The 27,818-nt window shown below is 42.1% G+C and overlaps 2 protein-coding genes across 4 annotated transcripts in view; one reads left to right on the top strand and one right to left on the bottom strand.

The window, feature by feature from the left end:
- The window catches only part of LOC311254393 (uncharacterized protein), an 82,459-nt gene that overhangs the window by 10,616 nt on the left and 44,025 nt on the right, over positions 1 to 27,818 (bottom strand). The window lies entirely within an intron of this gene.
- The window catches only part of LOC311254392 (protein NLRC3-like), a 43,142-nt gene that overhangs the window by 3,228 nt on the left and 12,096 nt on the right, over positions 1 to 27,818 (top strand). The window contains exons 1-10 of one of the 3 annotated variants that reach the window (XM_084348126.1): positions 13,676 to 13,959; positions 14,529 to 14,675; positions 15,057 to 15,176; positions 15,438 to 15,557; positions 18,163 to 18,338; positions 18,959 to 20,762; positions 21,636 to 21,809; positions 22,598 to 22,771; positions 24,384 to 24,557; positions 26,210 to 26,383. In XM_084348126.1, coding sequence (XP_084204252.1) covers positions 14,548 to 14,675; positions 15,057 to 15,176; positions 15,438 to 15,557; positions 18,163 to 18,338; positions 18,959 to 20,762; positions 21,636 to 21,809; positions 22,598 to 22,771; positions 24,384 to 24,557; positions 26,210 to 26,383 — 3,044 coding nt within the window. In that variant the 5' untranslated portion in view covers positions 13,676 to 13,959; positions 14,529 to 14,547. Of the gene's footprint in view, positions 1 to 211; positions 2,028 to 5,143; positions 5,318 to 5,796; positions 5,971 to 7,635; positions 7,810 to 8,394; positions 8,759 to 13,675; positions 13,960 to 14,528; positions 14,676 to 15,056; positions 15,177 to 15,437; positions 15,558 to 18,162; positions 18,339 to 18,958; positions 20,763 to 21,635; positions 21,810 to 22,597; positions 22,772 to 24,383; positions 24,558 to 26,209; positions 26,384 to 27,818 lie in introns of those variants that run through there. The other 2 variants (XM_084348128.1, XM_084348127.1) reach the window with 2 other exon arrangements.

Below are 27,818 nucleotides of genomic sequence, written 5' to 3'. Positions count from 1 at the left end.
TGCTAATGTCTCTTTCTTCTCTAACATACAAACACGTCTTATCCTCCAGATCGCTGCAGTTTTTTACTATAACATCACAACACTGTTTGTTGTTCAAGTGGACTTTATAACCTTTACTTCTTTATATACTTTTATTTTGATCGTTTTTACATTGGTAATCAATTAATCACCAAATGTTCTGTGTTTAGTCACACCCGTTTCTCTTTTTCAGTGGATGTTGGTCTGCAGGAGGTTTTCCATGAACATAAGATCAGTCTGAGGAGGAGATGTGAATGTGTGACTGAAGGAAGCGAAACAGGAAGTGATGGAACAGGAAGTGGAACCCTCCTCAACAGGATCTACACTGAGCTCTACATCACAGAGGGACAGAGTGAAGAGGTTAATACCCAACATGAGGTGAGGCAGCTGGAGACAGTTTCCAAGATGGAGGCCCTCCATGACGATCCAATCAGGTGCTGCGACATCTTTAAAGCCTCACCTGACCAACAGAGACGCATCAGAGTGGTTCTGACCAACGGTGTCGCTGGCATCGGAAAAACCTTCTCAGTGCAGAAGTTCACTCTGGACTGGGCCGAGGGCTCCGAAAACCAAGATGTCAGTCTGCTGGTTCTGCTCTCGTTCAGGGAGCTGAACCTGATCAGAGATGAGCAGTGCAGTCTTCTCAGGCTGCTCCATGTTTTCCATCCAACATTACAGAAGGTGACAGCAGAGAAGCTTGCTGTCTGTAAACTTCTGTTCATCTTTGACGGCCTGGATGAAAGCAGACTTTCACTGGATTTCAAGAACCATGAGGTCGTGTCTGATGTCACACAGAAGTCATCAGTCAGCGTGCTGCTGACAAACCTCATCGAGGGGAAGCTGCTTCCCTCGGCTCTCGTCTGGATAACTTCCCGACCTGCAGCGGCCAATCAGATCCCTCCTTCACGTGTCGACAGGGTAACAGAAGTACGAGGCTTCACTGACGCCCAGAAGGAGGAGTACTTCTGGAGGAGGTTCAGTGATGAAGATCTGTCCAGCAGAGTCATCTCACACATCAAGACCTCCAGGAGCCTCCACATCATGTGTCTGATCCCAGTCTTCTGCTGGATCACTGCTACAGTTCTGGACCACATGTTGACTACAGACCAGAGAGGAGAGCTGCCCAAGACCCTGACTGACATGTACTCACACTTCCTGCTGGTTCAGACAAAGAGGAAGAAGCAGAAGTACGATGAGGGACGTGAGACGAGTCCACAGGAGCTGACGGAGGCTGACAGGGAAGTTCTTCTGAAGCTGGGGAGGCTGGCGTTTGAACATCTGAAGACAGGAAACATCATGTTCTACCAAGAAGACCTGGAGCGGTGTGGTCTTGATGTCACAGACGCCTCGGTGTACTCAGGAGTTTGTACAGAGATCTTCAGAAGAGAGAGTGTGATCTTCCACAAAACAGTCTACTGCTTTGTTCATCTGAGCGTTCAGGAGTTTCTGGCTGCAGTCTACATGTTCCACTGTTACACCAACAGGAACACCGAGGTACTGAAGGACTTCCTGGGAGAAAGGTGGGAGTTTGGAAGCAGTGGCCCATCCCTGGATGTCTTCCTCAGAAATGCCATGGGGATATCCCTCAAAAGTAAAAATGGCCACCTGGACCTGTTTGTTCGCTTCCTTCATGGCCTCTCTCTGGAGTCCAACCAGAGACTCTTAGCAGGCCTGCTGGGTCAGACAGACAACAGTCCAGAAATCATCCAGAGAACCATCAACAACCTGAAGGAGATGGACCTGTACGATATCTCTCCCGACAGAAGCATCAACATCTTCCACTGTCTGACGGAGATGAACGACCACTCAGTCCATCAGGAGATCCAAGAGTTCCTGAAGTCAGAGAACAGATCAAAGAAGAAACTCTCTGAGATCCACTGCTCAGCTCTGGCCTACATGCTGCAGATGTCAGAGGAGGTTCTGGATGAGTTTGACCTGAAAGAGTATAACACAACAGAGGCAGGACGACTGAGACTGATCCCTGCTGTGAGGAACTGCAGAAAGGCTCGGTAAGTCCAGATGTGATCATTGACAGTGATACATTTTCCCAGGAGGTTCTGAGCACTTGTGATGTAAAAATTATTCTGACCTTTTTTTTTTTACATTAAAGATAATCATAGCTTGATTTAAAGGTATAGTTGGTAATCCTGTTCAGAAACACTTTTTGTTATACTGGGTGAAATGGTCTTCCCACCCTGAGAGTAGTCCAAACATAATGTGTTCAGAAAAAGGACTGAAATAAATCAGCCCTCTGTGGCAGCTGCAGGCCTGTAAAAGCTCTGACCAATCCCTCCCTCTCGGTCCGAGTTGAAGGAACCAATCAGATGCCTTCATGTCTCGTCCTGCCTGCTCCCCCCTCCTCCCTGCCGCACTCATCACGTGTCACTGTTGCCAGATATATTCAGCACAATGCATATGGAGTTAGCAGGAGATACACTCCACTCCTGTTTGCCAACAGCCATAAAACAACAGAAGAAGAAGAGTTAGCAGGAGAGAACAATGGCAGAGGAAATGCAGCTAAAGTAGCACTTCCAGAAGTGATGCAGAGGCTGCTGTCTTTCTGTTGGACAGGTAATTAGTTGTTTTGCTTCGGGGGGATTTGTTATTTTCATGAAATATGTAGCGTTAGCCAACTGAGCTACTTTTGTAGCTTGTATTAGCCCAATGCTAATGGCTCTCCTCTGCCCTGCTGACGGACTGTCTGATGCGCGTTCAAGTTTGTGGGGGCGGGGCTTTGGACGGAGCACTGACGGGAGAGGGAGAAGGGGGTGGAGCTTAGACAGGTGCCACTTTCAAATCTTGCTAGCTCTCTAACATTACCAACTATACCTTTTGAGGTCGGGTTCACACCTAAAGGTCCGTGAAAGGTCCGTTTTTTAATCCAAACCAACGCGAGGATGATACATTGTTCACAAAGGCCAAACTCAAACCGTCCAAAATCTTGGTCAAACTGTTTAGGCGGGTAGTCAGCAAATCTGTGCATCAGATCAGCAGCCTACTGTACATCATGGAGCGACTGCTTATTTTTACATTAGTGCTGATCTGGCGGGCTTACACGCGTATGAACGCCTGATAGAGCAGCGGGCATTAAATAATGTCTTGATCCATGCATTTCGTCGAAGACGCTATGCGATTCGACGATCGTGCCGGAGTAGACGACAGGCAATAATGAGAACCTACCATGACGTTTTTGCTACACAAGCGGGACCAGTGAGGGAAGCAGACAATCACAAACGTGTAAAAATCACAAAGTTGGCTCATCATAAAAGCAGCTCTTTTTTATAGATTCCATGCTTGAATGAATGAATGAACAAATGAATGAATGAATGCCCCTATACTGTAGGACCCCCAGGGGGCGGTTGTTTGGTCCGCACCAGAGTTCGAGGCCAGCGTTCACACTAGGGGTGTCAACGTTTACAATTTTTTCTACACGTGTACACGGGGCTTCTAACCGACGTGTACCCGGTTACACGTCGGAGATTTATGATCTCTTTCTATCGCAGTTGCGCTACATAACCACTAGAGGGTTCTGTCTCCATTCAACCGCCTCCTAATCCCATTAAAGTCTCATAGTGAAAGTAATCTGGAATTGGCGATAGAAAGAAACTAAAGAAGAAGCCAAAGTATGCTGAAGTGAGAGGAAAAAACTTCACCTTTATATCCACAAAGCTAAAAAAAGTGGAGGGGGAATCTCACAATTATTCACTAAAACTGTTGGGGAAAAAAATGTTTTTTTTCCTCCTCTTTAGACGCAAGGGTATGTGATCAGGTCGTAAAAAGCCGACACAGAACACCAACCAACAATATAATGTACAACAACACGTAACAATAAAGGCTAAAATAACAAGCAATTAACAGTTTTTGTTTTCAGCAGGAAAACATTTGCGCGTGGAGAAGATGATGAGCCCCGCGCTCTTCTTAAGTCCTCCGCAGCCTGTTTTACACAGCAGCTGTCTTGCCTTTAAGTGCGCTCGCTGGTCTGAAAAACACAAATGGCTGTGGCCGCAGGTTTTTTTATATATCAACGTAACATTGTGCCCCATGCATCTATTATGTATGCGGATAACTGCACTCATGGGAACATTTAATTGTATAGTTAATGTTATTATCTGAAGCTTTCAGACAACATCATCACCCCTAAAAATACTATAGGCCTATATATTGGTGAGAAATAAACGAGGAGGAGGAAAAATAACGTGTAAACAGTTATTGATTTTTCTAAACGGTTATGATTTATTATCCGTGTACCCGTTTACACGTGTAGATGTTGACACCCCTAGTTCACACCGACCCAAACGGACCGCACCATTGGGCAAACGCTCCACAGTTCGGTTTAACCGGACTTAACAAGGCTGGTGTGAACGCGCCCTGAGAGAGAAGTGACAGGATGTCATCCTGTGGTGATGCAGTGACGCATCTCTTACCTTGTTATCTTTCATAGAAGTTTAGTTAATTAACTTTAATGAGCACCAGCTGATCTGACCTGTTTTAGAAGTTAGCCATATGTTTTAAACGATGATCCTTGCTAATGTGATCAGGTTCAGTGAATCAGCTTTGGAGGGGACAATTACATGACATTTTCTCAGGAGCGATTCCTGAAGGGGACACCAAATGTAGATCTGAAAGAACAATGTGTCACCCTGCCAGCTAAGAAAAACTACATTACTCCTGCAAACACTGCCATTTGTGTTTACAGTGATATACTGGGGGGAAAATCCTGGATGGGGCTTTGTGCCCCCTTTGCCCCCCTGGCATTTAAGCCATTATGATTTGACAAACGCTATTATTTCATGTGACCCCTTTCACCCACTATACTATCATTTAAATCCACTGGGTGTGGCTAGCTAGCTGCCAAATATTCTCAAATGATATATTATTAACTCTCCTTTTTTCTAGAATTAACTTGTATTATCACAGTGTTGTATCATCGAACAGTGCTAATGTACTTAAATGTAACAACATTTTCAATGGTAAAATAACGTAATTCTTTGATGATCTTTAATGAATCCTTTCTAAATAATATGTAATATAACATTAGGGGTAAATTATGAAAGTATTGGGATGATGTTTAATGTCAGTATCTGATTGTATTGATTTTTTAATTTTTTTATTTATTTTACCACAGACTTTCTGACTGTCGTCTCTCAGACACTCAATATGAAGTTTTGGCCTCAGCTCTGAAGTCCAACCCCTCCCATCTGAGAGAGCTGCAGCTGGACTCCAACAACCTGAAGGATTCAGGAGTGAAGCTGCTGTGTGCCGGACTCAAGAGTCCAAACTGTAGACTGGAGACTCTGAGGTCAGTTCACGGACCATGTTTGGTCTTTTGTGTGGTTCATTGTGTCTTCTGTGGTTTAGGGGTCGGATTAGGGCTGGGGTTATCCCCTGAGCACAAATCCTGAAATGAAATTTTCAAAGTGTATCAGTCCAAATGCTGAACAGTTGGTTTAATTTTATCAAAAGGGATTTAGATATTCTAAAATCTGTGGTTTGAAATTAAAGCTTCAGAAGTGCTGCGATTTTATTTAATATCATTTGGGCCATTGTGGAATTCTAATGTAAAATCTGTCTTTCATAAAATAACACAATCATATGTTATAAATTTGAGGAAACAAGAGAATGAACGTAGCAAATCTTTTTTCATTCATCATGTCTGATGGGATAATTATTCCAGACTTGAGTTCAGCAGCATGTTAATAATCTCTGTAGATGTGGTGACATGATGAGACATTTTTAATTTATAAATTAATTAATCTTCATCTTTTATGCTTCATTCAGATTGAATTTCTGCAGTTTGTCAGAGATCAGCTGTGCTTCTCTGGCCTCAGCTCTGAAGTCCAACCCCTCCCATCTGAGGCAGCTGGACCTGGGTAACAACAACCTGAAGGATTCAGGAGTGAAGCTTCTCTCTGCTGGACTGGAGAGTCCAAACTGTCGACTGGAGACTCTGAGGTCAGTACACCAACACTATTTCTTAATTGTAGAAAATGTCCTCTGTGTAAAGTTTATAATATTTGGTAAATTGTATAAGAGTTGTTGGTGTGTGTGTTTGGTTCTCGTGGTGTTTCTTGGGCTCGATTTTGGAGTAAATTTCAGACATTTGACCACAGATTTGGATTAAGGATTTCAGAATATCTGCTGAAGTGACTGTTATTGACCACTGATTGCATTAAGACGTTGATTCAGAATCATGGACTGTCGATCACTGGACGAGCCGACGGCTGACAAGTTTTTGTGAAGAAAACAACCGGTAATGGAGGTAGTCGACATAAAGAGGTTGCTTGACTTTCTGTTAGAGGAGGTGTCCGTTGTCAGGCTGCAGCAGAAATCCATCCTGGACCTGGTGGCAGAGGTGAAGGCTCTGAGGCTACAAAACACAGATAAGTGACCACTGACCACGATTGGGAGGCCAGTGAGTTAGTTTCTGACACCGTGGAGCAACAAGTAGCAGCCTTTCTGCAGTCCAAGGGCATCGAAGTGGACTGTAACACCATTGAAGCATGTCACCCTCTGCCCCGGAGAAACAACAACAACAACAAACTGGCCGTAAAAATGAGGTTTGTTAACAGAAAACACAAAACTACACCGCTTAAACCAGGATGGAAGCTGAAGGGAACAGACGTCTGCATCAATGAACACCTAGCCAAACGCAACACAGATATTGCCAGGAAAGCATGATTCACAAAGAAACAGGAAAGCACAATCCACATGGACCACAAACTGCAAAATATTCACACCGGAGGAGGCCAAAGTGCTGGTAATCAAAGACATCGAGGAGCTGGACCAATTTCAATGAGGATCAAAGTGGACTGTAAGGTAACTGGAAACACAAGTGATTAAATACACGGACATGACACACTGAAGGAAATCATTCATCTACAACTGAAGATAATATACATATAACACTAAATATTGCTGACTATGATAAGCTGGAACTGAAAACATTTGAATACACTGAGCACAATTCACAGGACATCGAACACAATATGGACCCGGAGACTAACTTCTTTAACATCAACGACGACGGCTGCTATTACACAGATGAACAGTTCAACAAGACAGAAAGGAAACTATCACTTATTCATTTTAACAGTAGAAGCCTGAATGTGAATGTCCACAACATTAAAGAATATTTACGTCAATTCGCACAACCATTTAACATTATTGCAATAAAAAGAGAATGACAGATGGGTAAAGAGAAGATGCTGCTCATTTTGCTCAGTTTGGATTTGATCCAGTTATAAAGAAGACTGAGGAAGCGGAGCTCAGTCAGTCAACTGTGTGTTGATGAAGATGACAGTGATGATGAGGATCGTTTAAATCTGTGGTTTGAAATTAAAGCTTCAGAAGTGCTGGGATTTTATTTTTTAATTCATTTGGGCCATTTTGGATTCTAATGTAAAATCTGTCTTTCATAAAATAACAATCACACGTTATAAATATGAGGAAACAAGAGAATCAACGTAGCAAATCTTTTTTTCATTCATCATGTCTGATGGGATAATTATTCCAGACTTGAGTTCAGCAGCATGTTAATAATCTCTGTAGATGTGGTGACATGATGAGACATTTTTAATTTATAAAGTAATTAATCTGCATCTTTTATGCTTCATTCAGATTGAATTACTGCAGTTTGTCAGAGATCAGCTGTGCTTCTCTGGCCTCAGCTCTGAGGTCCAACCCCTCCCATCAGAGAGAGCTGGACCTGAGAGGAAACGACCTGCAGGATTCAGACGTGAAGCTGCTGTCTGAACTTGTGAAGAGTCCAGACTGTAGACTGCAGACTCTGAGGTCAGTAGAAGGTTTGAGTCAGTTCCTGCTGGTTTCAGCAGTATTGAACTTAACATAGTATCAAAGAAAAGATCCAGTATTTTCTGGTTTCCTCAGTGAAGCTGTGACAGGAGACTGGAATGGTCCAATAACCACTGCTGATGGTTTTCTGTCCAGACTTTATGAACATGGATATATCTGTCCATTTGTTTGGCTCATATTTACATATTTGTCTCATAATATTTCAAAATAGATTAAATATTCAAATGTCACAGAGACATTTAAATCTAACAGCAGTAAATCGATCATTAAAGTGAGCAGTATCTGTTTCTGCAGTAGTGATGTGTTCAGGGACTCTCAGCTGTTTATTTCCACTGTGTACTTCAGTGAAATCTGCAGAGTTAACAGACTTGATGTCCAAAGTGTCTGCAGGTCTGTGAGCTTCACTCCCACATGAGAGCTGAAAGGAAGCTGGCTACGCTACACAGCCGCTCCACTTCTGGCCCTGCTGGTCTTTACAGTGGATGTGCTGCATCACTGACTGACCGTTGATGAAGGGATCTCTGTAAACATTCATGACTTCTGTTGTCTCTCTTCTCTCATCAGATGGAAATGATCTCTGTAAGGGTGGTGGTGTGGAGAGGATCAGCTGTGTCCGGATTATCCAGAGAGGTTGAAGCGGCAGGATCAGCTACCTTAAGTACATAACAAAATAACATGTAAATTTGTATGCATTGTTAAAAATAAGACGTATAAGACGTGTGTATTCTGAATGCATGTGGGGTTTGATATTGATGCAAACGTTTGACGACATAAAACCTGTATACAGTGTACAAACTGAAACAAGGATATTGGAAAATTTTAAATTAGGTTGAAATGAATCAGCCTAAATAGTCGAGGCAATCTAGCTCAGTTTGGACCCAAAAATAGAACTAAACTTTTTCATCATACATCATTTCTATGAGGTGTCCAGAACAACATACTAAAAGTCCTAAGAAATCCTAGTTGGGGAAATATGTTAAATTCTCATCAATCCAAGGTGTGTGCCAATAAGGCCGGACAGCAGTACACCGCAATGGGGCTATTTTTTTCCTTTACTCCTATCGCAATCAAACTTTACACAATGAAAGTATCCAAGAAAAGTAAAAATGTTTGTATTACAAGTTTCTTTGAAAATGAATTTAAATATGCAAATGAGCAATACACTAGTACACTAGTAACCCTAAGGTATTCAGTCAGTCAGAGGAAAAGATGGGAAAAGGCATTATCATTGCAGCAGGTGAAAAGGCTCTAGTATCACTGTATGGGGGTGGCAAAGATGAATCGCTGGATATGCTGAGACACAGGCGATTCTGTGAGAAAGTATCTAACAACACATCTCCAGTGGAACCTCAAACTCCACCACCAACATCAACAGCTGCAAAGTTCCATCGTCTTCCTGTGTTTTACCAAATGATGGAGTGGAAAGGTAGAAGTGAAAGCATGAACCCAAAAGACTGGGGATTGGCATGTTATGGATGGTAGATTTATGCCAATAATGACTGATCAGCCTGCTGCACCACCAGAGTTACTGGATGTAGTCCGCTGTAGTTGCAAGCAAGACTGCAGCACAAAGAGATGTACATGCAAGAAATATGGACTCCCTTGCACTGCCATATGCGGAGAATGTCGTGGTACTAGCTGTACAAACTCCCAGTTGCCTGATTTATCAGATGGCTATGAGCGGGACGAAGAACCAAAGAAGAATCCAGCAACCGAAACATACCGTAATGCTAAACTGAGATATAATAGTAAATAATGAACAGACGGGGGAGGATGGACAGGAACAGAAAGCATGGGCAAGTACTAAAATGAACTACAAACAAACATAAATGATAGTTAACACAAAGGGGCAGCTGTAGCTCAGTGGGTATCCTTGAGCAAGATACTAAACCTCGAAATTGCTCCTGGCGTGCAGTTGGCACCTTGTGTGGCAGCCTCTGCCGTCAGAAGGGCCCTGCGATGAGCTGGCGACTCGTCCAGGGATATACCCTAGGGGGGATAAAGCAGTAACATCCCCGCAACTCTCACGGAAAAGCGGTAAAAAAAAAAAAAAAGAGGATGAGATGAGATAATTAACACACTTAACACTAGGGGTGTAATAGTATTTGTATTCGTCCCATACCGTCACGGTTTGGTGCACACAGTTACACGACGAATACGTCTGAGTGAATATTAAATATATTAATATAATATTAAAAGTTTAATCCAGGTGGTAAGCCTGAAAGCTGCCAGCAACCGTCATAACAGACGAGGAAGAGAAGTGCTGAGAGTGTGAAGTTAGAGGAGCCACCTGCTTCATTTATGAAACACAAAGGCGACGGCTCGCGACTGGTTGACCGGACAAAGTCCGTCTGCGATGTTTCGTGGATGCGCGGTGCGGCGCTAGAAACGCATCAAACACGTTAAGACAGCGCCACCCCGATATGTCAATCACTGGTGCAAGGAAAAAAGACAAGTTGTGTGCAACAACTTATCCCGCTGCTTTTAAGCCTCTTGACATGAACACAGACACCAAAAACATCACCAAGGCAACTGGCATCTAGTCTAAATTAACTGTGTAAACCAACATTGATGTTAGTTTCTTGTTTGTTTTTTCTAAATAATAGTTGTCAGTTGTGTGCAAGTGCAAGTGTAGAATTAATGAATGGTGTTTAAACACTCCTTGTGCACTTGTTTTATTTTTTATTCTATTTTTTTTTTTTTTTTACTATTAGAACAGAAGATGGTTTTTAGTTTGACATTCAAAAGTGTCTAAAAAAACTTAAAAAAAAAAAAAAAAATCTTAAAAAAACAAAACCCTAAAAACAATCCTCCCCTGTTGTTGCTACCTTGTCGTGGTGGGGAGGCTTGTGTGCCTCCATGACCCTGAGGGCTATACCGGTAGGTTCAACCAAGCCAGGCAGGTTAGAGGCCGGTCCAAAAGCAACAGTGCCATCAGCCATTGGCAGTAGGATGGTTGGGTGAAGATTTGACGGGAATATGCATCCGTCATGTATGAATGGTGTTTTTGACATAATTCCATAAAAACAGTATTTTGATGAAATTGTTCATCAAAATCTGATCAGTGTGTTTGATATCACACAACAAAAACATTTTAATTACAATACATTTTGTGGAAAGACAGTTTTCGTGTTAGGAAATTTGGGAATATTCAATTAGTGTTGAGCTAATTTGCTTATTAAAATTCGTTTTCAAAGAAGCTTGTAATACAAAAAAGTTACCTTTCATGTATACTCTCACTGTGTAAAGGTTCATTGTGGTAGGAGTAAAGGAAAAAAATAGCCCCATTGCGGTGTACTGCTGTCCGGCCTTATTGGCACACATCTTGGATTGATGAGAATTAAACATATTTCCCCAACTAGGATTTCTTAGGACTTTTAGTATGTTGTTCTGGACACCTCATTGAAATGATGTATGATGAAAAAAAATTCTATTACAATTAGTCTGTCGTAAAACGCTATCTTGCCTGGACTAAAAAGGAGATGTAACAAATACAAATGTTTGTGTTGCTGAGTTCAAGATCTTCACTCCAGCAGAAAAATGACGACATCAGCTTGTAGGAAAACGTGCAGGTTTGGCCTTAGCTTTCCAACAAACCCTAAATTATTCCACATTTTTCATGTATTCTTGACATTATTCAAAGTTTTCAAAGCCACCGATGTGCATTTGCTGTCAGCTTCTCAACAGGCAGCATTCACAACCACAGGTCTTCAGGATTTGCCTTCTCTAGTTTTCATTTGTTTTTTAGTCTGTTTAAGTTCGACTCATTCACATGTATCAGTTAAAGGTGGATAAACTTAACTTGATTCATCTACATTTACTTGTAATTGTCCATGATTATAATACAATTCATATAACATCTGTGTAATCAATGAATTCTGACTTTCAGTCAAATATATTGAATTATGAAATGATCTAGATTTAGATTCATTTTTTGGAGTATGTTTTGTTTTATTTTGTCTATTTTCATTATAAAGTTTAAAAATGAGTTAAGTCATGAGTGATTTTCTTTGCTATGGTTGAGTTTTATCAAAACATAAGGATATTAACACTTTTTAATGACTTTGAAATTATATCATTATATCAGTTTTATTTTCCTAGGGTGGTGAAAACCTTTTGTAAAATGTCTGTTACTGTATAGCTGCTCATAATATGATGGTCAAGGAGCCTCATGTTGCTTTTTAATCCTTTTCAATAATCCTAATATGTTTATTATGTTTCAACCATTTGTCTCTCGACCCTCTAAAGGCCATTTCAATATATACATGTTGTCAGCATCCTTCCAGTGTTTTCATTTCTTATTGTCTTTAATCAGAAATGTGTTTAATTCGTTCATAATACTGATTATCTATTTTTTTAAACTTCTTTGCTGTGTCTTTTGTTTGTGATTTATTTCATTATCACCAAATATTCCTGTTACAGGGTGCCGATAAGCTCAGTTTGTAGAGCGGGTGTCCCATGTACAGAGGCTCTGTCCTCGCTGCAGCGGCCCGGGCTCAAGTCCTGGCCCGGGGCCCGTTGCTGTGTGTTGCTCCACCTCTCTCATCCTGTTTCCTGTCATCTCTCAAGCGTTACTGTCAATAAAGGCCCAAAAAAATAAAAATTCCTGTTACTGTTTTTTTTTCACTACATCACAAAATATATCATCATTTCAGTTAATTTTTAAAAATTCCATTAGCCACATAAATTACTTTTTTGTTTTGTACCTGCTAAACTTGATCATAATTCATTTGTGATCAGAAAGATGATCAACATTATGTGAGGATTCTGAAACAAACTGTAGAAAAGAGAGAAGATAAAACCAATAAGTAATTCTGGATTCTAAAGATCTGATGGAGTCGCTCCAATTAAACATCTTCACATCAGGATTAAAACCACCAAACATCTTTGAAAGACGATCACAAATAAATTAAGTACTTCTGAGTCTTGATTGTGGGACTGAGCTTGTAGGTACTTTATCTACAAGATCATCTGGAGCATCTCTGATCTCTAGTGAGCCTCCTCAGATTTGTTTTTAAGTGCTTCTGTCTTGATGCAAAGTTGTGTCATCTTTGCCTGATGTGTTATTATGACTATATAATTTACAGACTATGAAAAAAAGATCATTTGCAAACCAGTTGTTCACCCTCATCTGAAGTGAGCAACTCAACTATGTCCCTTTTAAATATGTTAATAACACAAACAAAATAACACTGATCGTCACATCAAGCTTTCCTAAACCTCCGATCACTCTCACCTGAACGAGTCTGTTGTTAAAATATCAAGTCAGCATTATTTGTCTACAAACCATAAATGTACATGTCAGGTTGTTCATATGTGTAAATGTCTGATTTTGCATCTGTCCAAAGTAGTTCTGCCCCCATCTCCTCTCTTTCTATCTTAAAAGGAAACATCAGCGCACACTGTGCACATTCATTCCCTTAACAAGAACGCAGCCTTCAGCTTTACTGTAAGGGAAGAAGTACATAAGTAAAAGTACTACTAGAACAGTGTAGAAATACTGTGTTATTTACTCTTTGTGGAAGTCCTGTATTCATTATTTGCATCTCTGTGTGATTTCAGAGCTACCCCGCTGGACACCCACTTCTCGCAACGTTTCTGAGATCTCATGATGTCACTGCATTCATAAACATGTAATCAATTAGAGACATGTATGGCTCGAGTGAGGCCATTAGAACGTGGGACTCCAGTGGTCTACTGGGACTGGACCATAGACTGTACACAGTCAATGGACTGGACCGTGGGACGCTCAGACCGGTGTGTTGTTGCTCACCATGGATACCGAGCGACCACACATTGTGCATGCGCAAAGCGTGGCCACACAGCAGAAATGCACCGTGGGAAATGGTATAACAATAACGGAAAATGTAAATTAGATTTGTTATTTCGTTTTGGTTTCCTTGTTTATTACATTTTCCGTTTTGGGCTGAAAATAGGAAAACAAACACCAGTTTGTACAGAAAAACGAAATATTGTTTTAAATACGTTTTTCGTTTGCCACATTAATTGGAATAATTGAATGATCAGATGATACACGGACCGAGAAACCCTCAAAGTGAAAGTAAACTCAGTGTTCAGACTCCATCTTAGGTCGACAGAAGGAGCGGCACAGCAGCAGTCTGAGTCAGGGTGAGTGTTAACACACAGTTTATCATTGTTGTACAGACAGAGAGAGTCTGAGTCTGTTTTCTCTCTGTGTGCTGAAGAGCACAGACATGTTAGGATGAACTTATGGACGCTTTATTCAGAGAGTTTGACGTCTTATCTGTCGAGGCCTAAACTGCTCACCGCGCCTAACAATAACAAAACTCAACCAAAAGTAAAATGTCGTCCCGCTTCTGAAACATGAGGCCGTGCTGAGGACGGAACAAAAAAACAGCGTGGCACACGACAGGAAACAGGAAACAGAGACGTGTCTGGTGGAGTCGGAACAAACTGGGTTTATCTGCTGTGGTTCGGCTTTAAGACAAACCTGTCTGACTGCTCTGTATGACGTCACATGTCACCTCGTGTCATGTAAAACCAAACAACACATTTGATCGTCTTTTGTACGGTTTTGTTGAACTGCCTGTGTGTGTGTGTGTGTGTGTGTGTGTGTGTGTGTGTGTGGTTGTGTTTCACTTCCTGTTCTCTTGAACAAACTTGTTTCCTGATTCTTGTGTCCTGAGCTCACAGTGTGTCACTGTTTCACCTCTCAGACTGACTTCAGAGGAGAAGATGGATAAAAGTGAGGAAGAGGAGGACAGAGCAGAGTCTCCAGTACCCAGCTGTGTGTCTATGAAGAGTGACTGGTCCAAACATCATCCTCTACTCTTCAGTAATGAACCTGGACCCTCAGACTCAAAGTAAGAACTGATTCTGACTCATGTTCAGTATCTCTGTCAGTCACATGTGTTTTTGTTGTAATACAGTTTCTCCTAAAAATGCATCTGTCACTAAAATATGATTCTTACTGTGTTTTCACATGTAGTCCTCTTTAAGTGAACTGAACTCAGTCTTCCTAAAGAGACTCAGTCCTCTGTCTGTTCACACTACAGTTCCTCTGGAGCTCTTGGTGATCTTTACACCTTTGAATTATTGAATAAACTCTCTTTGATATGGATGAGAAATTATGACCAAAGAAATCATTCGTCCCATCTGCCTCATGATTTGTGTATTTAGAGCTGTTAAAACCGTTTTGTCATTGAAGAATTTATCCAGGATTCATCAGATTTTGATGTTTGCAGAGTTCAGTCCAACAGACAGAGAGCAGAGTCTCCAGTGTCCAGCTGTCTGTCTATGAAGAGTGACTGGTCCAAACATCATCCTCTACTCTTCAGTAATGAACCTGGACCCTCAGACTCAAAGTAAGAACTGATTCTGACTCATGTTCAGTATCTCTGTCAGTCACATGTTTAGTCTTTTTCTGTTGATTTTGAGTATAACAACATTTCTTTTAAGATGCAACTGATGCATAAAAAACGAAAAAATGTTGTGATCGGGAAAATGAAATCATTCGTCCCATCTGCCTTTTATTTTGTTTATTTAGAGCTGTTAACAAGGTTTTGTCATTAGACTGTTTATCAGAGATTCAGGTGATATAAAATAAGTGATGTTGGTGTTTGCAGAGTTCAGTCCAACAGACAGAGAGCAGAGTCTCCAGTACCCAGCTGTGTGTCTATGAAGAGTGACTGGTCCAAACATCATCCTCTACTCTTCAGTAATGAACCTGGACCCTCAGACTCAAAGTAAGAACTGATTCTGACTCATGTTCAGTATCTCTGTCAGTCACATGTGTTTTTGTTGTAATACAGTTTCTCCTAAAATGTATCTGCCAACTAAAATATGATTCTTGCTGTGTTTTCACATGTAGTCCTCTTTAAGTGATCTGAACTCAGACCTCATAAAGAGACTCAGGGCGCTTTCACACCGCTAGTTCGACTATTTGGTCCGCACCAGGCAGTAAAATTGTTAAATTGTAGCATACAGACTGCGGTGTGGTCCGCGTTCACACATGCAAACAGACCAAAATTGGTCTGAATGACATCTTCCGGTAGAAATAAGCGCCAATTTGGACTTTCACAATGGAGCGACATTTTCATACACTGTTACTTGCGCTGGTCCTTGCTTTTTATATTGTACAACACCTGTGTGTGTTGATCAGCTGTGGGCCAGTAAAACACAACACAGCTGATCAACACAGCACAATATGATAAAAAAAGGGCAAGCATGTTCTTCTGATTCTGACCTTACAACCCAGTGGATTGCCTATGTGGTATGCAGAGGTGGCAAAAGTAAACTACTACAGATTGATTTTTAATTGCGATGTCATTGAGGGCTGCGCAGTCACACTCGCAGCCTCACAAGCGGAGCAATGCAGCGCAAACTTGGTTTAACTGAGTGGCTTAGGAATCACCAAATGACTTACTTTAACAAATTTCGTTAGTTTATTTCATGAAGATTTGTAACATATCACTTTTATGAGGATCACAGTCAGAAAAATGTTGTTGTTAGTGATGTTAGTAGCTGCATCATAACGATATCCACGCAGCACGCATATTAAGCTTTAGCCTATAACTATTCATTGATGGACATACATTGTGTTATTTTGCCTTAATAATAAGCAAAAGCAGGAAAAATGACTCACCATCCTCAACATCTGGGTCAGATGTGTGGGTCACGTTTATACCTGAGTTGGTCCAGGTTTGTGTTCTCACCAGAGGGACCGCACCAAAGGTTGGCATTTGGTGCGGATTCAAGCGGACAGAGACCACCCCTTTTTGGAGGTCTCGGTCCGCTTGATTTAGTGCGCACCCGAGTGCGATTGATGCTTTCACACCGACGAAAACAGACCGAACTAAGAGCTTTTGGTACGAATGGACTGATTAGTGTGCACCAACTGCTGTTGGTGTGAAAGCGCCCTCAGTCCTCTGTCTGTTCACACTACAGTTCCTCTGGAGCTCTTGTTGATCTTTACACCTTTGAATTATTGAATAAACACTCTATGATACGGATGAGAAATAATGAACAAAGAAATAATTTGTCCCATCTGCCTCATGATTTGTTTATTTGAAGCGGCTTCATTTTTCTTTCTTCATAAAACAATTTATCAAGGATTCACAGGATATAAATGAAACCATGCAGAGTTCATTTCAGCAGATGGAAAGCAAGGTCTCCATTATCCAGCTATCTTTTCTATCCCAAGATGAACCTCCAATGCTCGTGGTCGGCATAAAGCATCCTGTCAATTTTCAAAATAAAACACCCTGTGCAGACTCGGGGATCTTCAGAACAACAAAGTCAAATCAAATCAAATCAAATCAAATCAAATTTTATTTGTATAGCCCAAATTCACAAATCACAGTTTGCCTCAGAGGGCTTTACAATCTGTACAGAGATGACACCCTCTGTCCTTCGACCCTCGATTCGAGTGAGGAAAAACTTGCCCCAAAAAAAAGCCCTTTTAACAGGGAAAAAAAATGCAGAAGAAACCTCAGGGAGAGCCACAGAGGAGGGATCCCTCTCCCAGGACGGACAGACGTGCAATAGATGTCGCATGTACAGAGCAGATCAACGAGATCACAATGTATTCAATTATAAGCGATGGTTGACAGGAGTGAAAGTACATAAAGATGTATTACAGCAATAATGATGAAATGCACATGGAAATGTGATTACTAGTGATAACAAAGTCGGAAATATTAACAATAAATACACTTAAAACAGACGAATAATGAAACCATTTAACTACGTATCCTACTCATCGGTGTTAGAAGCACAAAAAGACAAGTCAACATCAGAAAGGTGACACTCTGCCTCTGAAACACTCCAAGTGGGATATGAAGGTTACAGAGTGTGGTCGCTCCCATCAGGATTTAACGGGCTGATGTGTTAAGGAAACCGGTTTAAAACACAGGGGCGGCTGTAGCTCAGGTGACCATGGCTGCCCTGGGCGGAACTGAGCTACATGCTGAAGCATCCTTGAGCAAGATGCTGAACCCCGAAATTGCTCCTGATGCGCAGTTGGCACCTTGCGAGGCAGCCTCTGCCATCAGCGGGCCCTGCGATGAGCTGGCGACTCATCCAGGGGTGTACCCTGGCCTTTGCCCCTTGAGTACTGGATTAGGCCCCAGTAGCCCTGCAACCCCCCTGAGAGGGGGGATAAAGCGGCAACACCCCGCGACCCAACAGGAAAAGCGGACAAGACAATGAGATGAAATGAGATGAGGTTTAAAACAAAATGAAATCTTATCTGTAAACTGTAAAGAACAGAATTATGAAACATTCAGTGTCTCAGGTGTTTCAGTCTTTGGACTGAAATCTTTGTGCCCCGTCTTCTCCTCTCCTTCACAGAGAGAAGAAGAGTCATGTTTCTAAGGAGGAGCAGCCGACCTGCTGTGTTTTCTGTCAGGACGTCCTGAAGGATCCAGTCTCTACCAGCTGTGGACACTGGTTCTGCAGACAGTGCATCACCTCATACTGGGACCAGTCTGCGTCACCAGGAGACTCCTCTTGTCCCCAGTGTGAAGGTAAGATCCAGAACAAGAGCTGGACTGCAGACAGCCAGTCTGACCAGCACTGTACAAAGTAAGACTACATCTGTCTCCTGATGTCATCGTGTCTGAAAACACTGTTGATTTAATAAAGTGACATTTGTTTGTGTCACCCTGCACGGACAATTAAGATCGTTATAAATATCACTACATTTAAAGTACAACTGAAATATAATAACATGTTTTTTTCTGCTCTAGCAGCAAATCTGTTCTGCATCACTTCTCTTCACAACCAAAAGAAATACATTCAGATTTGATATGTTGATGATGGAGAAATGTTTAACTCTGTAAAGCAGCAACATCTCGGTTCTATCACAGTCACACTGTCTAAAAGCTGAACAGCAGCCTGAGACACAAAAAAGAGCCACAGACGAGCTGAGCTTCCTGCTAATGTCTCTTTCTTCTCTAACATACAAACACGTCTTATCCTCCAGATCGCTGCAGTTTTTTACTATAACATCACAACACTGTTTGTGATTCAGGTGGACTTTATAACCTTTACTTCTTTATATACTTTTATTTTGATCGTTTTTACATTGGTAATCAAATAATCACCAAATGTTCTGTGTTTGGTCACACCCGTTTCTCTTTTTCAGTGGATGTTGGTCTGCAGGAGGTTTTAGATGAACACAAGATCAGTCTGAGGAGGAGATGTGAACGTGTGACTGAAGGAAGTGATGAAACAGGAAGTGGAACCCTCCTCAACAGGATCTACACTGAGCTCTACATCACAGAGGGACAGAGTGAAGAGGTTAATACCCAACATGAGGTGATGCAGCTTGAGACAGTTTCCAAGATGAAGACCTTCAGTGAAACTCCAATCAGGTGCTGCGACATCTTTAAAGCCTCACCTGACCAACAGAGACCCATCAGAGTGGTTCTGACCAACGGCGTCGCTGGCATCGGAAAAACCTTCTCAGTGCAGAAGTTCACTCTGGACTGGGCAGAGGGCTCCGAAAACCAAGATGTCAGTCTGCTGGTTCTGCTGTCGTTCAGGGAGCTGAACCTGATCAGATATGAGCAGTTCAGTCTTCTCAGGCTGCTCCATGTTTTCCATCCAACATTACAGAAGGTGACAGCAGAGAAGCTCGCTGTCTGTAAACTTCTGTTCATCTTTGACGGCCTGGATGAAAGCAGACTTTCACTGGATTTCAAGAACCATGAGGTCGTGTCTGATGTCACACAGAAGTCATCAGTCAGCGTGCTGCTGACAAACCTCATCGAGGGGAAGCTGCTTCCCTCGGCTCTCATCTGGATAACTTCCCGACCTGCAGCAGCCAATCAGATCCCTCCTTCACGTGTCGACAGGGTAACAGAAGTACGAGGCTTCACTGACGACCAGAAGGAGGAGTACTTCAGGAGGAGGTTCAGTGACGAAGATCTGTCCAGCAGAATCATCTCACACATCAAGACCTCCAGGAGCCTCCACATCATGTGTCTGATCCCAGTCTTCTGCTGGATCACTGCTACAGTTCTGGAGCACATGTTGACTACAGACCAGAGAGGAGAGCTGCCCAAGACCCTGACTGACATGTACTCGCACTTCCTGCTGGTTCAGACAAAGAGGAAGAAGCAGAAGTACGATGAGGGACGTGAGACGAGTCCACAGGAGCTGACGGAGGCTGACAGGGAAGTTCTTCTGAAGCTGGGGAGGCTGGCGTTTGAACATCTGTGGACAGGAAACATCATGTTCTACCAAGAAGACCTGGAGCGGTGTGGTCTTGATGTCACAGAGGCCTCGATGTACTCAGGAGTTTGTACAGAGATCTTCAGAAGAGAGAGTGTGATCTTCCAGAAAACAGTCTACTGCTTTGTTCATCTGAGCGTTCAGGAGTTTCTGGCTGCAGTCTACATGTTCCACTGTTACACCAACAGGAACACCGAGGTACTGAAGGACTTCCCGGGAGAAAGTTGGGAGTATGGAAGAAGTGACTCTTCCCTGGATGTCTTCCTGAGCAACGCCATGCAGAAATCCCTCAAAAGTGGAATTGGTCACCTGGACCTGTTTGTTCGCTTCCTTCATGGCCTCTCTCTGAAGTCCAACCAGAGACTCTTAGCAGGCCTGCTGGGTCAGACAGACAACAGTCCAAAAATCATCCAGAGAACCATCAACAACCTGAAGGAGATGAACAGGGATGATATCTTTCCTGACAGAAGCATCAACATCTTCCACTGTCTGACGGAGATGAACGACCACTCATTCCATCAGGAGATCCAAGAGTTCCTGAAGTCAGAGAACAGATCGAAGAAGAAACTCTCTGAGATCCACTGCTCAGCTCTGGCCTACATGCTGCAGATGTCAGAGGAGGTTCTGGATGAGTTTGACCTGACAAATTATAACACAACAGAGGCAGGACAACTGAGACTGATCCCTGCTGTGAGGAACTGCAGGAAGGCTCGGTAAGTCCAGATGTGATCATTGACAGTAACATTTTCCCAGCAGGTTCTGGGCACTTGTGATGTAAAGATTATTCTGGTTTATTTTTTAACATTAAAGATAATCATAGCTGGATTTAAGAGAGAAGTGACAGGATGCCATCCTGTGGTGATGCAGTGACGCATCTCTTACCTTGTAATCTTTCATAGAAGTTTAGTTGATTAACCTTAATGAGCACCAGCTGATCTGACCTGTTTTAGAAGCTAGCCATTTGTTTTAAACGCTGATCCTTGCTAATGTGATCAGGTTCAGTGAATCAGCTTTGGAGGGGACAATTACATGACATTTTCTCAGGAGCGATTCCTGAAGGGGACACCAAATGTAGATCTGAAAGAACAATGTGTCACCCTGCCAGCTAAGAAAAACTACATTACTCCTGCAAACACTGCTATTTGTGTTTACAGTGATATACTGGGGGGAAAATCCTGGATGGGGCTTTGTGCCCCCTTTGCCCCCCTGGCATTTAAGCCATTATGATTTGACAAACGCTATTATTTCATGTGACCCCTTTCACCCACTATACTATCATTTAAATCCACTGGGTGTGGCTAGCTAGCTGCCAAATATTCTCAAATGATATATTATTAACTCTCCTTTTTTCTAGAATTAACTTGTATTATCACAGTGTTGTATCATCGAACAGTGCTAATGTACTTAAATGTAACAACATTTTCAGTGATAAAATAACGTAATTCTTTGATGATCTTTAATGAATCCTTTCTAAATAATATGTAATATAACATTAGGGGTAAATTATGAAATTATTGGGACGATGTTTATAATGTCAGTATCTGATTGTATTGATTTTCTTTTTGTGTATTTTTATTTTACCACAGACTTTCTGGCTGTCGTCTCTCAGACACTCAATGTCAAGTTTTGGCCTCAGCTCTGAAGTCCAACCCCTCCCATCTGAGAGAGCTGCAGCTGGACTCCAATAAGCTGCAGTATTCAGAAGTGAAGCTGCTGTGTGCCGGACTCAAGAGTCCACACTGTAGACTGGAGACTCTGAGGTCAGTTCACAGACCGTGTTTTGTCTTCTGTGGTTTAAGGGTTGGATTAGGGCTGGGGTTATCCCCTGAGCACAAATCCTGAAATGAAATTTGTGTATCAGTCCAAATGCTGAACAGTTGGTTTCACTTTAATCAAAAGGGACTAACACTTGGGTCATTACCACACCAACTCACCTTGGGCCTCCCAGTTATCATGGATTTTAATGTTTTATATACATGCAGTGAGTATCAACACTTTGTTTTTTAAAGAAAATCCATTTTGTGAACTGGGATCAGTTGTGGATTTTGGGTGAGTTGGCGTGGAATGACCCGCTGGTAACAAAGCTGTGGGAGTCCCAGCTTCCTTTAAGAGAATGACAGATGGGTAAAGAGAAGATGCTGCTCATTTTGCTCAGTTTGGATTTGATCCAGTTATAAAGAAGACTGAGGAAGCGGAGCTCAGTCAGTCAACTGTGTGTTGATGAAGATGACAGTGGTGATGAGGATCGTTTAAATCTGTGGTTTGAAAAAAAGCTTCAGAAGTGCTGAGATTTTATTTTTGTTTCATTTGGGCCATTTTGGATTCTAATGTAAAATCTGTCTTTCATAAAATAACAATCATATGTTATAAATTTGAGGAAACAAGAGAATCAACGTAGTAAATCTTTTTCTCATTCATCATGTCTGATGGGATAATTATTCCAGACTTGAGTTCAGCAGCATGTTAATAATCTCTGTAGATGTGGTGACATGATGAGACATTTTTAATTTATAAATTAATAAATCTGCATCTTTTATGCTTCATTCAGATTAAATTTATGCGGTTTGTCAGAGATCAGCTGTGCTTCTCTGGTCTCAGCTCTGAAGTCCAACCCCTCCCATCTGAGAGAGCTGGAGCTGAGTGGGAACAAGATGAAGGATTCAGAAGTGAATCTTCTCTCTGCTGTACTGGAGAGTCCAAACTGTCGACTGGAGATTCTGAGGTCAGTACACCAACACTATTTCTTAATTGTAGAAAATGTCCTCTGTGTAAAGTTTATAATATTTGGAGTTGTTGGTGTGTGTGTTTCGTTCTCGCTGTGTTTCTTGGGCTCGATTTTGGAGTTAATTTCAGACATCTGACCACAGATTTGGATTAAGGATTTCAGAATATCTGCTGAAGAGACTGTTATTGACCACTGATTGCATTAAGACGTTGATTCAGAATCACAGACTGTCGATCACTGGACGAGCCGACGGCTGACAAGTTTTTGTGAAGAAAACGACCGGTAATGGAGGTAGTCGACATAAAGAGGTTGCTTGACTTTCTGTTAGAGGTGTCCGTTGTCAGGCTTCAGCAGAAATCCATCCTGGACCTGGTGGCAGAGGTGAAGGCTCTGAGGCTACAAAACACAGATAAGTGACCACTGACCACGATTGGAAGGCCGGTGAGTTAGTTTCTGACTCCGTGGAGCAACAAGTAGCAGCCTTTCTGTAGTCCAAGGGTATCGAAGTGGACTGTAACACCATCGAAGCATGTCACCCTCTGCCCCGGAGAAACAACAACAAACTGGTCATAAGAATGAGGTTTGTTAATAGAAAACACAAAACTACACTGCTTAAACAAGAATGGAAGCTGAAGAAATCTGCAATGCAGATATTGCCAGGAAAGCATGATTCACAAAGAAACATGAAAACACAATCCACATGGACCACAAATTGCAAAATATTCACACCGGAGGAGGCCAAAGTGCTGGTAATCAAAGACATCGAGGAGCTGGACAAATTTCAATGAGGATCAAAGTGGACTGTAAGGTAACTGGAAACACAAGTGATTAAATACACGGACATGACACACTGAAGGAAATCATTCATCTACAACTGAAGATAATATACATATAACACTAAATATTGCTGACTATGATAAGCTGGAACTGAAAACATTTGAATACACTGAGCACAATTCACAGGACTTCGAACACAATATGGACCCAGAGACTAACTTCTTCAACATCAACGACGACGGCTGCTATTACACAGATGAACAGTTCAACAAGACGGAAAGGAAACTATCACTTATTCATTTTAACAGTAGAAGACGAATGTGAATGTCCACAACATTAAAGAATATTTACGTCAATTTGCACAACCATTTAACATTATTGCAATAAAAAGAGAATGACAGATGGGTAAAGAGAAGATGCTGCTCATTTTGCTCAGTTTGGATTTGATCCAGTTATAAATATGACTGAGGAAGCAGAGCTCAGTCAGTCAACTGTGTGTTGATGAAGAGGACAGTGATGATGGGGATGGTCTCAATCTGTGGTTTGAAATTAAAGCTTTAGAAGTGCTGGGACTTTATTTTTTATTTCATTTGGGCCATTTTGGTTCTAATGTAAAATCTGTCTTTCATAAAATAACACAATCATATGTTATAAATTTGAGGAAACAAGAGAATGAACGTAGTAAATCTTTTTCTCATTCATCATGTCTGATGGGATAATTATTCCAGACTTGAGTTCAGCAGCATGTTAATAATCTCTGTAGATGTGGTGACATGATGAGACATTTTTAATTTATAAATTAATTAATCTTCATCTTTTATGCTTCATTCAGATTGGATTTATGCAGGTTTTCAGAGATCGGCTGTGCTTCTCTGGCCTCAGCTCTGAAGTCCAACCCCTCCCATCTGAGAGTGCTGGACCTGAGTGCGAACAACCTGAAGGATTCAGGAGTGAAGCTTCTCTCTGCTGGACTGGAGAGTCCAAACTGTCAACTGGAGATTCTGAGGTCAGTACACCAACACTATTTCTTAATTGTAGAACATGTCCTCTGTGTAAAGTTTATAATATTTGGTAAATTGTATAAGAGTTGTTGGTGTGTGTGTTTGGTTCTCGCTGTGTTTCTTGGGCTCGATTTTGGAGTTAATTTCAGACATTTGACCACAGATTTGGATTAAAGATTTCAGAATATCTGCTGAAGAGACTGTTATTGACCACTGATTGCATCAAGACGTTGATTCAGAATCACGGACTGTCGATCACTGGACGAGCCGACGGCTGACAAGTTTTTGTGAAGAAAACGACCGGTATTGGAGGTAGTCGACATAAAGAGGTCGCTTGACTTCCTGTCGGAGGAGGTGTCCGTTGTCAGGCTGCAGCAGAAATCCATCCTGGACCTGGTGGCAGAGGTGAAGGCTCTGAGGCTACAAAACACAGATAAGTGACCACTGACCACGATTGGGAGGCCGGTGAGTTAGTTTCTCACTCCATGGAGCAACAAGTAGCAGCCTTACTGCAGTCCAAGGGTATCGAAGTGGACTGTAACACCATCGAAGCATGTCACCCTCTGCCCCGGAGAAACAACAACAAACTGGTCATAAAAATGAGGTTTGTTAACAGAAAACACAAAACTACACCGCTTAAACAAGAATGGAAGCTGAAGGGAACAGACGTCTGCATGAATGAACACCTAACCAAACGCAACGCAGATATTGCCAGGAAAGCATGATTCACAAAGAAACAGGAAAACACAATCCACATGGACCACAAACTGCAAAATATTCACACCGGAGGAGGCCAAAGTGCTGGTAATCAAAGACATCGAGGAGCTGGACAAATTTCAATGAGGATCAAAGTGGACTGTAAGGTAACTGGAAACACAAGTGATTAAATACACGGACATGACACACTGAAGGAAATCATTCATCTACAACTGAAGATAATATACATATAACACTAAATATTGCTGACTATGATAAGCTGGAACTGAAAACATTTGAATACACTGAGCACAATTCACAGGACTTCGAACACAATATGGACCCGGAGACTAACTTCTTTAACATCAACGACGACGGCTGCTATTACACAGATGAACAGTTCAACAAGACGGAAAGGAAACTATCACTTATTCATTTTAACAGTAGAAGCCTGAATGTGAATGTCCACAACATTAAAGAATATTTACGTCAATTCGCACAACCATTTAACATTATTGCAATAAAAAGAGAATGACAGATGGGTAAAGAGAAGATGCTGCTCATTTTGCTCAGTTTGGATTTGATCCAGTTATAAAGAAGACTGAGGAAGCGGAGCTCAGTCAGTCAACTGTGTGTTGATGAAGATGACAGTGATGATGAGGATCGTTTAAATCTGTGGTCTGAAATTAAAGCTTCAGAAGTGCTGGGATTTTAATTTTTATTTCATTTGGGCCATTTTGGATTCTAATGTAAAATCTGTCTTTCATAAAATCATCATGTTATAGATTTGAGGAAACGAGAATGAACGTAGTAAATCTTTTTCTCATTCATCATGTCTGATGGGATAATTATTCCAGACTTGAGTTCAGCAGCATGTTAATAATCTCTGTAGATGTGGTGACATGATGAGACATTTTTAATTTATAAATTAATTAATCTGCATCTTTTATGCTTCATTCAGATTGAATTTCTGCAGGTTTTCAGAGATCGGCTGTGCTTCTCTGGCCTCAGCTCTGAAGTCCAACCCCTCCCATCTGAGAGAGCTGGAGCTGAGTCACAATAAGCTGCAGGATTCAGGAGTGAAGCTTCTCTCTGCTGGACTGGAGAGTCCAAACTGTCGACTGGAGACTCTGAGGTCAGTACACCAACACTATTTCTTAATTGTAGAACATGTCCTCTGTGTAAAGTTTATAATATTTGGTAAATTGTACAGGAGTTGTTGGTGTGTGTATTTGGTTCTCGATGTGTTTCTTGGGCTCGATTTTGGAGTAAATTTCAGACATCTGACCACAGATTTGGATTAAGGATTTTAGAATATCTGCTGAAGAGACTGTTATTGACCACTGATTGCATTAGGACGTTGATTCAGAATCACGGACTGTCGATCACTGGACGAGCCGACGGCTGACAAGTTTTTGTGAAGAAAACGACCGTTAATGGAGGTAGTTGACATAAAGAGGTCGCTTGACTTCCTGTCGGAGGAGGTGTCCGTTGTCAGGCTGCAGCAGAAATCCATCCTGGACCTGGTGGCAGAGGTGAAGGCTCAGAGGCTACAAAACACAGATAAGTGACCACTGACCACGATTGGAAGGCCGGTGAGTTAGTTTCTGACACCGTGGAGCAACAAGTAGCAGCCTTTCTGTAGTCCAAGGGCATCGAAGTGGACTGTAACACCATTGAAGCATGTCACCCTCTGCCCCGGAGAAACAACAACAACAAACTGCGTGGGAGGAGTCCTGAAGGATCCTGCACGCTGTCCTCTGTGTTTGCTGCTCGCACACGGTGGAAATTGCTCTGATCGGCAGTCCAATGATTTTAGAGCAGACTTTGACTGTGCTCTGCAGGCGTGTCCTGTTTTGCAGGCTTATGGAGTGGAACCAGCATGAGACGGAGAAAGTGATGACACTCTCTATGAAGGAGTCATAGAATAGAGAGAATGTTCTTATTGACCCACAGATGAGCAGCACAGATGAACCAGCTGCTGAGGGATGGGACCCACCCAGAGTGGCTAACCCAGGGCAGGACAGTCATAATCCTGGAGGACCCCCAGAAGGGACCCATCCCATCCAACTACCGGCCAATTACCTGTCTCTGCACAACATGGAAGTACCTGTCAGGCATCATTGCGGCAAAAATGAGTAAGCATGTGGCTCAATACATGAGCGAGGCACAGAAAGGAATTGGCAGTAACACCAGAGGAGCCAAGCACCAGCTACTGGTGTCGCCCGAGACTGTAAGAAGAGACAGACCAACCTGTGCATTGCCTGGATTGACTACAAGAAAGCCTACGACTCAATGCCGCACACATGGATACTGGAATGTCTGGAACTGTATAAGATCAACAGGAACCTAAGGGCCTTCATCCAGAACTCCATGGAAATGTGGAAGACAACCCTAGAGGCCAATTCAAAGCCGATTGCCCAAGTCAACATCAAGTGTGGCATATACCAGGGAGATGCGCTATCACCACTGCTGTTCTGCATAGGCCTGAACCCCCTCCGTCAGATCATCACGAAGACTGGCTACGGGTACCGATTCCGTAGTGGGGCAACAATCAGCCACCTGCTCTA

The sequence above is a fragment of the Pagrus pagrus genome, assembly GCF_965226575.1.
Source record: "Pagrus pagrus genome assembly, chromosome: 3".
Lineage (NCBI taxonomy): Eukaryota > Metazoa > Chordata > Actinopteri > Spariformes > Sparidae > Pagrus > Pagrus pagrus.
Note: the sequence above shows the minus strand (reverse complement) of the source record. Positions and strands in the feature narration are given on the sequence as shown.